Genomic DNA, 14,957 nt, shown 5'->3' on the forward strand with positions numbered 1-14,957 from the left:
AATGTTACTTTGAAAACAGATTGTTTTCCACGCTACCCCGAGCTCGTCTACTCGTCGTATATGACTTTTTTATTTTATTTTTTTAAGTCGTATATGACTTAAGTACCCGATGCTCGTCTTCACAGCAATATCCAATCAATTTTACCAAATTTGGATGAGAAAGGTGCCCCAAAAAACATGACTTCTGCCTAGAAATCCACGTATAAATATTGAATATGATATATATTTAAAGAAAAGAAGATATAAATGGCGATAACAGTTACCGGCCATTCTCTGTGGCCTCGGTAACTGTTATCACCATCGTGAACCTTAACATCTACGGGAAGTGGAGGAAACCCCTCCCTTAGATCCTGGGAAATAATCCCTTGATAAACACTTCCAAATCCTCCTCTACCCAAAACTCGGTCTTGCCTAAAATTTCCGGTGATTATCTTTAGTTCATTGTAGGTGAATGCAATCAATGGATTTGCTGCTGAATCACGGCGTAGGCCGTCTACGTCTTCAGGGTTTGAAGGTAACTTACTTTCGTCTTTTCTTTGCCTCGCTAATTGGCTCTGGTCTTTTGGAGATGAAAGTATATGTATGTATATATTGTCATATATCCATTATCGAGTTACGAAATCGATTTCTATTCTATTTTCAGGACAAAACCAGAAAGAATAAATCTAAAGAACATAAAATGTTGTCACTTCACCGGACCAGTATTTTTGGTGGAGTATATGCAGGTAATTGAAGTTTTTACGAACTAAATTAAATATCCTACGCTTGAACGTTCTTCAAAGATTATAATCTGGTGGAAGAAACAGAAAAGGGTTCTAGGAGCAATTGTCAATAAAATCATAAAAATATAGTAATAAAATTTTTTTTTAAAAAACTTTTCTTTGACTTTTGACTTAATTTTGATGTGCTTGACTGTCAAATTGTCAATAAAATAATTGTAGCTCATGAAGAAGTTTTTAGCATAAGAGTCAGTGCGCTACAGAAATTAATGTATGCAAGTATCTCATGTTCACTTATTTTTTGTCCTGCTTTTAATTGCCAATAGGTAACTTATGTAGGTCTAGAATGCAAAGATACTAAACAGAAAACCTTACTAAACAAAAAATAAAAAAGCGGCGAAAACAAATTTTCTTTTTTTCAAGTAAATGAGCAGAAGATTGATTGTTAACTATTTTTGCAAACAGCAAAACTCCAATATGTAACCTTCAATCCCAAATCTCAAGACAGCGCACAGTTAAGTAAAAACAAATACACATCATTAGCCATCCAAGAAACTCAGAGACAGAGCAAAATCAAACACAGGAAAACTCTTTTATTTTATTGAAAGAAAATAGACAATCAAACTTAAACAGAAACCCATTTCTGAAACTATGTAACTAAAAAACAATCTCGATTACAGAAAATCAATTCAAGCAGTAAAAAAGCAAAGCTTTCTTTTAAAAGCCAACCTGGCTTTGCATTGGATGAGACTCTGAATACCGAAGGATCCCAATTACAGCAGCAATTCCCCGTCACGCACCAAACCAAGAACTGCCCAAGACCCACGTCCTCACCAGCAACCCATCACGAAAAGCGAAGTTATTTCACTCTTTCTAGAAAGAAGAATCGGACCGAAACTAGAAAAAACAAAGAGACGATTTTAAAAAACACTGTTTCACCAAATGGGTTTTCTAGAATTGAGAAACGATGTTTTGAGAGTCTTTTGAGGGTACAATTGTTAATGAAATCAAGAAAGAGTGTAAGAGAGAATTCTTGATTGTAATGATGGAGTGAGTGTCGAGGTGGGGGCTGGTTCTTGGCTATGGCGGAAATGGGTCCACAGAACCTGGGGTGTTGTTTCGATTCAAAATATGCCTTTGTGCGCTTTTCTTTTAGTGCGCATAGAAGGTGTATTCTAATCCCCACCAATCTTTTTCCATCACTCTTCATCATGTTCTCCATCTTCTCCCTAGCCTGCGCCCCCCATCACTTAATTATTGTTTCCATTTTTATCCAATTGCAGGAAACTAGCAACTACGTTACCTAACTATAGTTTTTATTTAAAAATCTGGTTTTAACGGCGGTTGGAATGCATACCTTATATTTGTGTGTACAAAGCTACATGTGGAATAGAATAAGAGGCAATTTATGCTACTGTTAATCGAGGGATTTATATGTGCTGGGGCGTACAATTGCAAGAACATTTCATACCATAGTAGCCAAATCGAGCTGGTGTGGCCGCATTGCAGCTGCTATAGGAACTTTTGAATCATATGATTGGCGTGACACATACATAGCACTTGTTTACTCATCTTTTGTCATTCATAAAAGAACACGAAACCAAAAATATGACCCGTTATATAATCAAGTATCTCTATTTCATGCATTAGTACACTGATGAACATTTAGTTTTTTTTTTCCTCCCTAGCAAGCAAATTTTAATGGATAAATAGCTTTATTTTTTGTAAGTTTTCGTGAGTATTTAAGAGTAGTAGCTTTTGTAAGTTTTGATCAGTCCTAATAAGTAATTCACTTCTCGATTCACTCACTATTCCAATTCTACCCATATATATGAATTTCATTTATTCTGCATTTAACAGATTAGTTCTTTCCGGATCTTAATTAGATTTACTCGTAATAATGGAAACAATTGAACATGGTGTTTCCATGAAAGTATTGTGGCCTACAAACTATCATGGGCAAGAAATTATCGGCTTAGAGTAGTGCTTATTGCTTGATTGTCAGTGAGTGCGCAGTCCTGAGTACGATGATTATGTGCTAAACCATCATGCTACCATTTGATGGTATCCTCATTTAAACCTGTTGAAGCAGCAGTTAAGAATACTGTTTTATGCTTGCAACTTTTGAAAAATGGTCTTGGACAGTCGTTAGCTGGAGGCTGAAGCATGAGAAAATTGATGAACCTAAAACAGCCCGAATTAGTGTTCATTACCTTTGTGTCATTGTAATACATATACTTAACATTCCTCCGCACCAAATAAATTGGGGAAGAAAATGAAGGGCAAAGAAGTGCAGGAATACATAAACTTATTCTACACATTTTTGTTTAAAGTGGCAAATTTGAATATAAGCATCTGCTTAAACTCTTTTTCATGCATAGATTTAATGGAAAGGATCTTATGTTTTTCAGAACACAAAACTGGCAAATATGTTTCGCTAAACCTCAAGGTAACTTATATCCGCAACATGTGCATTTAGTGGGAAATATTAAGCACCAGAGAGCTTCAAAGTCGGGCCTTCTTAACGAGTACTTCCAGTATCAGTGACTTGCTCACGAAAAAATGGAGACACAGAATTTAGTGACGAAAATATTTTTTACAGTTCTGTGAAAAAAAAAAAAAAAAGTTTTCCCCATTTTTCTTTTGATCGAATCATGTCTATTCCTCATGGCTAATACATTAGGATATTTGGCAGTGAAGACGATGCAACTATGGCCGTCAGGTACTAACTCTTTTCTTTTGCTTTTTGTCAAGTGAATTCAAGATTTAAATTGCTTAAAACTCTTGAAAAATTTTGCGGATATAAAGGAAACATTAGTTTAATGTCCCACTTTATGACCGAGCTTGATATTGTCATTATTCTGAAAGACTTCAGAATCAATAAAAGCAAGGGATTTTTCTAATTAGTAAATGGGAATATGTTAGTGATGAACGGTGGGCCCAAACTCATATACGGTCTCCCCTTCATGTGTTTTTATTAAAAAACCCTGCAGATGAAGGCAAATTGACATGGAAATTAAACTGACCACCACCTGATCTGGAACCCTGTTCTGTTTTACGCACGCAGGCCACATACACACTCAATGTGCCACATACACACTCAATGTCTTTAGTCGGTAATAATGTCTTATATAATGACCAATATTTATGTAGATAATTGGAGAATTATGTATGTACGTGTTGCTTATCATAATCTGATAATATATATATATATATATATATAATATCTGTGTGTGTAATGAATGCTAATATTGCACTAAATGATAACCACCGTATACCATGTTGCAAATGCTGATTTCAATCATAAAGCACTTTCTTATCAAAATACAGTGCCTACATCATACTCTAAAAATCAGTCACAGCATGTTACCTTCATCTAATGGCTATAAAAATTCGGTCCCACCTCTGCAAAGATGACAGCATGCTAAATCTGTGCCAAAAATTAATAAAGCCTTGAGCTGGGACCAGATGGTCATTTATCATAATTTTTCATGAGTCGTTAGTTGAGTTTCTAAAAGCCATGCAAATAAGATTACTAGAGCCGTTTCCGTATACTATCAGACGACCTAGAGGGTGGGGATCGTTTGTGCGCAGAAGCATTCAAACATATACCTCTCCTATAACCACTTCCTCAGAGAAAATGATATCAAATGTTCACACTCCTCTGCCTATAACCCACGACCCTCTCAGTAAAAACGATAAAATATTAGAAGAGTTCCTGGGTAGGGTACTTCCAAGTTAACCCTTGGAAATACCCATATTCTAACTTCTCTTTGAAGCAGATGATTCTGATTTTATATACAATCATTTCATTCTCATATCTGATAGCATTTTCATACAAGCAGAACTATACTCATGAATTATAAAATTGCATAAGATATTTATCTGCTTCTGGCTGTAAAGTAACAAAGTCTTGAGAGACAGGGTACTTTATATATTCATCCTATTTACTATGTCTTAAGACTAACTGATCCTTGTATAAACTCCAAACAATAGTGAAATAATATGTATGTTGGCTTCCATACAAGCTAATAGTTAATCTTCTCTGTTTTGATCAATGGTATATATGATTACCATGCCTCTATATATCTGTTTCTAATGCCACATTCATGAATGACACCCGCCAGAAGCTGTTACAGTTAGAAAATTCATGGGGCAATTAAACTTGATCATGTTCTATAGTCCCAGAAGGGGAATTGAATTTAACCAAATAATCCAGCTGTTAGAATTTCCCAACAGAGAAATCTTTATGTTGCACTTGAAATTACTGCTTGACAAAGCAAACAAGATGTATGCTTTATTTCAATCAAATTATGATAAACGAAGACACAATAATAGATTGCTATGACTGAAATCTGATGATGCCTATTTACAAAGCAAGTTCATATGGCATTAATATGGAGAAAGGTTCAATGATGTGAAGTTTATCTTGGAAGGTTAAGACGTGCCTCGGAAGTCTAACGCCTTGATTATAAACCTCTGATTACGCAATACGATTGGACCCAATCACGCAACGTGTAGGGAAAACTTTAGGTAAGCAATGCTTCTCCTGATTGAGCCTAATATTACATTTTTTAAATCAAGTTAGTATTTCTTTGTAGGCTTGCAACTGATCATTATAGTTTATATATTCCTTGATAAGTTTTAAAGTTTGTTTTTATACATAGCTGTAGTTCTTGGGGGCAAAATAGATGAATGAATTATGAAATAAGTTCAATTAATATAATAATAAAAGATAATAGGAAAGAATCATTTTGTTGTGAAGTCATTAATTGTACTTCTCATAGAGAAGCTTTGTAGCTTGGGGGAGCACTAGGAATCTCTGCTTATTAGTTGTGATTATAATAGTTTTTGAGACATCATTCTTTACAGGGAGCACCAGGAACCAAATGAGACGACTTTTGGTTCTATAACCAAATGCTAACGAGCTAAATTCAGAACATTCAATAGCTGAAAAGAACATTAGCACCCAAAATTAGAGCTGCAGCCTTTTAAAGAAGACTAGAACATTTTCATTTTAGTATCCTTAATTAGTCAAAGCCAACTTGTAGAAAGCATCTTAGCAAGTTCCCAATAACACTTGCACTAGCTATCTGCAGGTTTAAATTTAGTTTTGATGTTCTTAATCTCATTTTATTCCAAAAGAATTGAAGCAATAACGAATAGTACTAATCCTAAGGATACTGTTAAGATCATGATGCGCTTCCTTTCTCTTAAGGTTCTGAAGATATGTTTAGATATTATCCTCGAGCAGCTGATGAGGTAGCACAGTGATTTGTCTGATTATGTTTAAAAGTAGGTCTGAAAGATATACATACTGGTTACGAGGACAAGGAGGCTGAAGGATCTTACGCATGATGAAGGTGGCATGCATTTCTAGTGATAGTATTCATTGTAACTATGATATTCATGAAGGTAGTCCTTGGCCGTAATGCTACATGAGGAACAATACTATGTACAGGTCATGGACTCATGATAAGGAGAGAGAGAGAGAGAGAGAGAGAGAGAGAGAGAGAGAGAGAGAGAGAGAAGGGATGCAGGTGGTTGTCCTCATCTGTATCAACTGGCTAGCTTCAAAAGAGAATATCATCATGGAGTACGCAAGAAGGTATGTCAGTGCTCTTGCAGCTTGGAAGCCTTAAAATGCACGCACAGCTATAACCATCCCTTTTCCAGGCCATCCTCTTGGAACTCTATTTAATGCCATCCAACCATGTGGTTCTTCCATAAGGGACAATGGCTGCTTATATTCAGTGTTTTTGGGGCCTTTTCCTCTCACTTTCGCTTTATTTTATTCACTCAACACCTACACCTCATGTAACTTTAGTACCTAAAAGCGCTTCAGCTTTTTTTCTTGGTCCCCTTCTCCATTAATGATTTCATCTCATCTTTATTCATTTCTGATTTTTCACAGGTTTATATAGTCTATTTAGGGCTCAACCATATTCACGATCCTACTCTCACTTCAAAATACCATCACAAACTGCTCTCTAATGTCTTTGCAAGGTTTTTGTTTATATATTCCAAATCCAATTTGTTAATTGTTTAGAGTTTGTCAAGGTGGTATTACTCAATTTTTATCACAATCAATTCTCACTCTTCTTTTTGCATATATATTAGTGAAGAAGATGCTAAGCAGTCCATGCTCTATAGCTACAAGCATAGTTTCTCGGGGTTTTCAGCAAAGCTCAATTCAACCCAAGCAACTGCTTTAGCCAGTTATCAGCTAACCCTTTAGTTTTTCCCCTTGATTTAGAAATTTTATATGATTATCTTTGAATCAGTAGTTTGTCTTGTTTCAAAGTTGAAAAAGAATCTTAAGTACGTTTTCATCATTAAAAATTATTTATCCAAGAAATGGAATTGCAGAGATGGAAGGAGTGATATCAGTGTTCAGGAGCAAGACACTGCAATTACACACGACGAGAAGTTGGGACTTCGTTGGCCTTACCTTGGACAACAATAAAGTGACTCCATTGCAGCTAGCCTTTGGTGATGACATTGTTGTTGGGATGTTTGATACAGGTTTTCCTATTAGTATTTCACGATCGTTTTCATCTTTTAATCAAATGGTCCTAAATTCATGCTGATCCTGATAAGTTTCACCGGTGTCCAGTTCATCGCTGGGTCTTTCAAATTACAATACCTCTTGGTTTACGGATAGTGTTGTCTCAGTCTAAATTTTACATGTTAAGTTTACTGTTCTAATGTTCGCTATATTAAGGGATATTGAAAGGTTCATTTCATGTTCACTTTTATTTTTTTTGAGTTTAGTATGACCAGGTGAGCTTTACCTCATCTCCAGATATCATACTGCTTTGACTGCCACCAGGTCATGACATGCATGGATAATAATTCTTAAGCAAATGATTCCAGATATCTGCCACAAAATGCCATGACTCGACTTGCAACTGTATTGAAACAAAAATTCATCATGGCGTTATCATACATATATAGCGTGATCCTCGGCACATCTATAAATTATATATATATATATATATAAATATTTATAGTGTGAACTATGTACAAATGAGAATTAATATGCCCAAGTTTTAAAAAATGTATAATATTTGCTTGTCTGGTTGTTATAAGGTATATGGCCAGAATCTGAGAGTTTCTGGGAAGAACCCCGTATGAAGCCTATTCCATCAACTTGGAGAGGGGAATGTGTAAAAGGTGACAGGTTTGACCCAAAAACAAACTGCAACCGGAAGCTAATTGGAGCTCGTTACTACCTTAAAGGATTTGAAGAAGAAAACGGGCCACTAAGTATGAGTGGAAACCCAGAATATCAATCACCACGAGATTTTCTTGGCCATGGGACACACACAGCTTCAACGGCCGTGGGGTCCATAGTTAAGAATGCAAGTTTCTTCGGCTTGGGGCTGGGCACTGCCCGGGGTGGAGCGCCTAGGGCTCGACTAGCAGTGTACAAAATATGTTGGGCGAACGAAGAATTCAATTCTGTGTGCTCCGAAATAGATATACTGGCGGCTTTCGACGATGCTTTGCATGATGGAGTTCACATAATCTCGGCCTCCTTTGGTCCACGCCCACCCATGCTCCCATTATTTGAAACTAGTGCCGGAATAGGTTCATTTCATGCAATGCAACTGGGTATTACTGTGGCTTTCTCGGCAGGTAATGAGGGGCCTGATCCATCTCTTGTAACAAATGTTGCGCCATGGTCCATTTCTGTGGCTGCTTCATCTGTAGACCGAATGTTTCGGACGCAGATACTCGTGGACAATAGTCTCTCTATCATGGTAATTCAATTTCTGGCTACGGGCCCATGGCACCCATGCATAAAATTAAAATTTTATTTTTATCAGAATTAGCAGATATATATGTAATGTAACCAAAATGTACTTGATTTCTGATGCATGCATGGTTACATTACATACACGAGCGCATATATATATATGTATATATACGGTGCAAAGATCTCATTAAACTACCATGCACTTGATGAAGCGGGGATAAAGTTGCCCCATTATATAGGAGTACTAGCTTTTAATTTTCCACTAGATCTAAGAAAATCCAAGTTCACTGATGAATCCCGAATCATAACCATTTTGCCGTGTCATTGTCATCCCTTGTAAAGATTGCATTCGGACCAGTGTCTTACAAATCCGAATGCCTTTGAATGTCACCTTTTTTCTCCTCTAATCCTCGAAGTTGGTCACAAATTTCAAATTTTCAAATAGGTTGAATCACACACACACACATATATATATTTGCTTTAACATCTAGTATTCTCCAAAGGGAATGAAATTTTAGTCTGTTATCGTTGTCATTATCAGTTTACATGATCCGGTCAGATGGGCATGACAACAATTATATTTCTAATCAAAAGCCTTGCATGCGTTTATTTTCATAACAACTCAATATTTAATATGCCAGTGGTTTCACTGATTCGGTAGGGTTTTTTTTTAACAGGGAGAAAGCTTTCTTCCCACTGAGATTAAGGGAAAACTGACAGATCCAAGCATGTACTTCGAGCATGGGTACTGACTCTCTCTTCTCTGATCAGTGACATATATATATATATATATATATATATATATACCTTATTATTGTCGAATACATACTTCATTTCACCACAAAGAAAAATGATCATTTATAATAGATTATATGCAACGAGAATGACTATTTTCTACTAAAACAGATTCATTTTTAAAAAAATAATCATTTTTGCAGAATATAACTACCCACAAGAGCAGTTTTCTTGTAGTATTTTTTACATTGATGCATACAGCTAGCGCCATATGTTCTTGCAAACTCAATTATTTATCTTTCTACGTCTGAAATGTTAAATTACTTTTCCAGAGTTTGCAATAGTGATAATTACATGAATGAATCGAAATCAGCTGTCGGGAAGGTAGTTGTATGTTTCTCCACCGATGGACCAACATTGATTGACCAAGCAGTAGCAGCAGTAAAGACGGCCAATGCATCGGGCTTGATCTTTGTTGAACCCATGACTAGGCAGACAGCTGACGTTGAAATCGTCCCCACAGTGTATGTCAACTTTGAGCAAGGGACACAAATTAAGAACTATCTTTTCGAATCTCCCAGGTAATTGAACATGCATAAAGAAATTAATTTTGGCACTTGCATGGTGCGCGCGCGTACTCTTGAGTATTAGAAATGATTGGCTACTTGAATTGAAACGTATGTAAAAAAAGTCGATTAATTAATGCTACATAAAAAACCCAGTGGATCAAGATGCCAGAGATTGTAGAAAGGATGATGCTATTGGGACCGATGTCCGAACCAATCATCCAAACCGACAAGTGCAATTTTAGTTTAGTTTAGTTTTTTTTTTCTTTTATCTATTTTTTTCACATCTTTAAATATTTTTTTACAAAAAAATATATAAACTCACTAATATTCTCTTACTTAATCACTGAAAAAAAACACAAAAATTGGTCAAAGCATTGGTCATCTATCGGTATCAGCATTACTCTTGTAGAAAGGTATTTACCAATTTGGAAGGGGCTTCTGACATGCATATTCTTGATCTGGACCATGTAGCCTCCCTAGAGTGCGGATAATACCGACTAAAACCATAATTGGAAAGTCACCAGCACCTACAGTGGCAGACTTTTCTTCTAGAGGGCCGAGTTCACTTACACCTGACATTCTCAAGGTATGTTTGCATCCAACATGAAAATCAGCAATGTTTTGCCTCCAAATTATAAGTTTAGCTTCTACCAACGACCATATAAAATCTATCATGCGCATGATGATAGCTTCATTCTTGATTTTTTGTTAATAGCCGGATGTAACCGCTCCCGGAGTAAGTATACTAGCAGCATGGCCTCATGACACTTCGCCAACCTTGTCACCAAGTGATGAGCGTCGCGTGAGGTGGAATTTTCAGTCGGGAACATCAATGTCATGCCCTCATGTCTCCGGTGTTGCTGCCCTTATCAAATCAGCACATCCAAGATGGTCCCCATCAGCCATTAGATCTGCTCTCATAACGACAGGCAAGAATAAAATGATTCCAAGCATTGATCAAACCCTTTTTGCAGTACCCTCTATGCCACGGACATTAGTGGAGTACGTTGGAGGCAGACTATGGACCATATATACCTCGATCTTGAAAGAACATTTTGCCCAAGTAGAATATGAAATAACTTATCCTTATATCTACTAATTTCAATTAATAGGCAGCGTAGGTACTCCACTAAGTTATATATATATATATATATATAGGAATATAGAAATAGAAATTCACCTTATCTAGTTCTGGTAGTGCCGTTAAGGATCTTATATGGTTTACTGCATTAAACACTAATTATATAGGCCTGATGATCTCTAGTTTACATTAATATATGTATTGTGTTCCCTGTTACAGCTTACACTCGGGACACAACCAGCGACAGCATTCTAGCTGGTGGATCAATGAAAGTGGCGGATCCCTTTGACATTGGCGCTGGCCACATTAACCCCTTGAAAGCACTGGATCCGGGGCTAGTTTACGAAATGAAAACCAGCGATTATATTCTCTTCCTCTGCAATATTGGCTACACCCAAGAAAACATACACAAAATGGTTCTTCCGTGTCCTGGGGTTGATACAAGCTGCCCAAAGGTTCCGAAAAGCAACACAAACATAAATTACCCCTCAATCACAGTTTCCAATCTCAAATCAACAATGACAATCAAGAGGACAGTTCGTAATGTGGGCCATAAAAAGAACACCATTTACTTTGCCAGCATTGTTAAGCCTGATGGAGTGGAGGTATTTATATGGCCTAGAGCTTTAATTTTCTCGTGGTTCAACGAAGAAAACTCATACTATGTCACCCTCAAACCACTGAAGAAGTCTCAAGGGAGATATGATTTTGGAGAGATTGTTTGGTTGGATGGCTTCCATAAGGTAAGGAGTCCATTGGTCGTATGTGTGAATACTACTGATGACTCGAGTGATTCCATAGCCCGCACTAGCAGCTCGATTTAGGCTCCTTGCTTATTGCATGTTTGAAGTTTTTGCTACGGAATTTTGCAAAAATCTTACAGGTTGGCGGTTGCGCTGTTTTGCCAACTGATGTAATAATTGTGACCAAGTTTCTTGGCTTTGTCTCTGTAAAAATAAAGTTGATGTGATAAGAAAATTTTACTAAGCTTTTATAAGTGTGTTATACATATGCATATTATATGAATAAACAGGAAGCAGAGAGCCACCAGTAGTGAAGCGAAATTGCCCTCAGATGCATAACAAGAAATTTGAGATTTGACAACTTTGGATGGATGAAGCGCGCCAAGATATAAATATAAATATAAATATATATATATATATATATATTTTGTAGATTTTGTGCAGTAAAAACAAAAATTGTCACATTCGTATTTGACATAGATCTGCACATGGATCCAGGTTTTGAAGTAATTCTATATATAATCGTAGACTACATAAGAAACGTGCAATCTTTTTAAAAAAGAATGAAATCAATTATTATAAAATTAATTTTTTTCATGTTTATTTATTTTTTTCAAAAAACTTATACAACACTTACATTTTCTACTACTACAAATATTATTTAATTTGGTTAGATAGCTAAAGCGGCCGGCAACCATAAAATTGAACGTTTATTACTTTAAAGTCATTAGGAAAAGGGGATTCCAAACAGTAATTAGTGGATTGTGCTTATGAATGCTCCAGATCATTGAAAAATAATATCGCAGAAATTGAAATGCCTTTCGAACATATTACTTATCCGGTTTGGATATATCTCATCCCTTTTAATCTTGTCTTATCTCATCTTAATATTCAAACACCATAAATACAAATATTTTTTAATTTCAAATCTTCAACTTTTTCTTGTAATCAATATCTAATCATTACAACTTTATTAAACTTTTAAACAAAACACAAAAAATAATTTAACTTTTCAAATTTTAAAACAAAAATTATATTAAGAAATTATATTCTAATAATATTTTAATTTTATAATATTTTTATTCAATTTTTTCTCTCACATTTTTCAAAAATTCCTAAAACATCTTAACTCAAACTATTTCATTACTATTCACAATGTAACACCCGAACCAGCTAAGCCACTTTACAAAATTTTTGAGTTATAGTTCTGAAAAATCGTTTGGGATTACAAGTAAAATTTTTTTAGAAGAGAGTTTGAACCTAAGATATTTTTGGGAATATATAATTTTTATATAGGTTTGATAATTAGGTTTTAAATTCTTTAATGGATCAAGGGGATGTTCATCAAAAATTTTATGGGATAATTATATTTATTTTAGGTTGATTAAAGACCCAAAAACTTAAGGTAAAAACCTGCAATAATCTCATTCATGGGCCAAGTATTGTTTTTTTTTTAGACTTAAGAGCCCAGCCCAGCCCTTGGAAGCGTTGTCCAATTTCACGTCGCACGGTGTCAAACCGTTTCCATTTTCATGCACGTCCATCCCTTCCTCTTCTTTAGGTTTTCTTTTTCTGTTTCCACTTATAACTCTTATATATAGGTTAAACATTCTCAACCCTAGTTCATGTGCCGCTGCCCTCCCTTCACGCTCTCAGCCATCCATATTAAGCTGAGACCTCCACTCCAGCCGCTTCACCACCTCCAAGTAGCCACAACCCAGCCACTGCAACTCCACACATGGAAGCTCCAGCCCTCCCTTTTCCCGTCGTCGCTGACCATAAAACTGCAAGCCTCGGTGGCGTTCAGTAGCTCCGCCACTTCCACAGCCAAACCAACGTGTAGCCACTTCCCCGAACTCAGTCCATGCCCGGAACCTTAGCCTTGTAGCCGCCTCCCAACGCCTCCGTCGCCTCCATTAGAAGCCCCGAAATACTCTGTTTTAGTTGTCTAAAACAGAACAGCGTCCAAGCCGCTGCAGTCACGCTCCATCGGGAGCTACACCGCGCCGTGCCCCCACAGAATCTGCCAGCGAGGACCTTCCATCACCCTGGTCCGCCGCACACTGCCTCATTCCACGGTAAGCTCGCACCACTTCCGGTGGGTGGTCCTTGCCTTTCGGTCTCTCTCTCGTTTTCTCACCGTCTCTCTCTCTCTCTCTCTCTCTCTCTCTCTCTCTCTCTCTCTCTCTCCCCTTCCGTGCGACACCGTCGAAGGCATCACCACCACCTCAGCCCAGCTTCCGTCGCACGTCCACGGTGCCACTGTCTCGGTCTTAGTTGGTGAGCTTCTATCGCCACTCCCTTTTGAGCCTCGAGTGTTTATTGTTGTTAGTTATTGTTAGTTGTTTAAAATGAAGCAAATGGTATTTATGTATATATTTATATTGGGTTCATTTATGTATATATTTATATCGGTGAACCCAGTAGAATGAAGGTGTTTTGGTCTTTATTTTTCTTACCCCTTAAAAAATATGACTCCAAACTTATTGGTTCAGATTTTTAGTTTAAAGAGTTTATATTATGTACTTTGGGTTTGAAATTGTGAGTATATTACGTGGGTTGTAGAGAATGTTTTGTTTTATTTGGACATCGATGTGTGGTTAATTTTGTTAAGTTGGTATTTTCTTAGAGATTGATTTTTTTATCAAAAAATAATTATTAAGTAAATACTGATGAATTTTTTTTGGGATAATTAGTAAGTGCAAAATCTTATTGTTGAACCCTGTTAAAAGAATTTTTTTTATTTAAAAAAAAGTATGATTATCTATTTATAATGATTTCGATATAGTTATGTTAATTTAGTTTTATAAATTATAGTAAGATCTCAATAGTGAATAAGTCATAATTTAATGTTTTAGTCGAAGTCATTGTGTTGGGTATTGATGAGTTAGAAAATGATGTTGGTGTTTAGGAATAATGAGAATTTTGGGTGTGAGGAATTAAAAATGGATTATTTTAGAAGTTGTAGGCTTGAATATCGAAATATGAGATTGATCGTAAATTTATGGAAATTTACGTTATTATTTTATAGGTGACGATTAACTATTGTTCGACACTTTCGAGGAAATTTTTTTTCGAAAAAGCTAAGAAGCCCAGGTAAGCGGGATTCCTATACTAGATTTGCATAAAAATAAAATGGACTGAGGTTGATTTTTGAAAATGAACATGTTTGCTATAAAAATATACTTGAACTACCTCAGTTATTTGTTCTGCATTACTCATGAGATTCTGTTTAAGAATAAAGTATTTTCTGGCATGACTGGTGTAGACATGAGCTATTTTGCATTTTGCTTCTAAACTCTGAAAAAGAGAGCGAATATGAAAGTTTGTGCATAAAATAATGTTTTG

The 14,957-nt window shown here is 36.2% G+C and overlaps 1 protein-coding gene across 6 annotated transcripts; it reads left to right on the forward strand.

Annotated features, from left to right (window-relative positions):
• Positions 1-257: 257 nt before the first annotated feature.
• LOC109002178 (subtilisin-like protease SBT3.18) lies at positions 258-11,846 on the forward strand. Of its 6 annotated transcripts, XM_018979821.2 has the most exons (11): positions 258-514; positions 644-725; positions 6,634-6,725; positions 6,840-6,937; positions 7,089-7,244; positions 7,812-8,485; positions 9,159-9,226; positions 9,549-9,797; positions 10,257-10,371; positions 10,501-10,714; positions 11,086-11,846. In XM_018979821.2, the coding sequence occupies exons 2-11, from the start codon at positions 720-722 to the stop codon at positions 11,688-11,690; spliced, it is 2,277 nt and encodes a 758-aa protein (XP_018835366.1). In that variant the 5' UTR covers positions 258-514; positions 644-719; the 3' UTR covers positions 11,691-11,846. The 6 variants fall into 6 exon arrangements, with proteins under 6 accessions (XP_018835366.1, XP_018835367.1, XP_035545823.1 ...); XM_035689930.1 differs by lacking the exons at positions 258-514; positions 644-725 and adding an exon at positions 3,973-5,252; XM_018979820.2 differs by lacking the exons at positions 258-514; positions 644-725 and adding an exon at positions 6,359-6,536.
• The last annotated feature ends 3,111 nt before the right edge of the window (positions 11,847-14,957 follow it).

This window comes from Juglans regia, chromosome 5, assembly GCF_001411555.2.
Source record: "Juglans regia cultivar Chandler chromosome 5, Walnut 2.0, whole genome shotgun sequence".
NCBI classification, from domain to species: Eukaryota; Viridiplantae; Streptophyta; class Magnoliopsida; order Fagales; family Juglandaceae; genus Juglans; species Juglans regia.

Coding starts and splice junctions, on each gene's coding strand:
- LOC109002178 (XM_018979820.2), top strand. CDS start 6,456: ATGGCTGCTTATATTCAGTGTTTTTGGGGCCTTTTCCTCTCACTTTCG. Junction 6,537..6,633: donor ACTCAACACCTACACCTCAT/GTAACTTTAGTA, acceptor GATTTTTCACAG/GTTTATATAGTCTATTTAGG. Junction 10,715..11,085: donor ATCTGCTCTCATAACGACAG/GCAAGAATAAAA, acceptor TCCCTGTTACAG/CTTACACTCGGGACACAACC.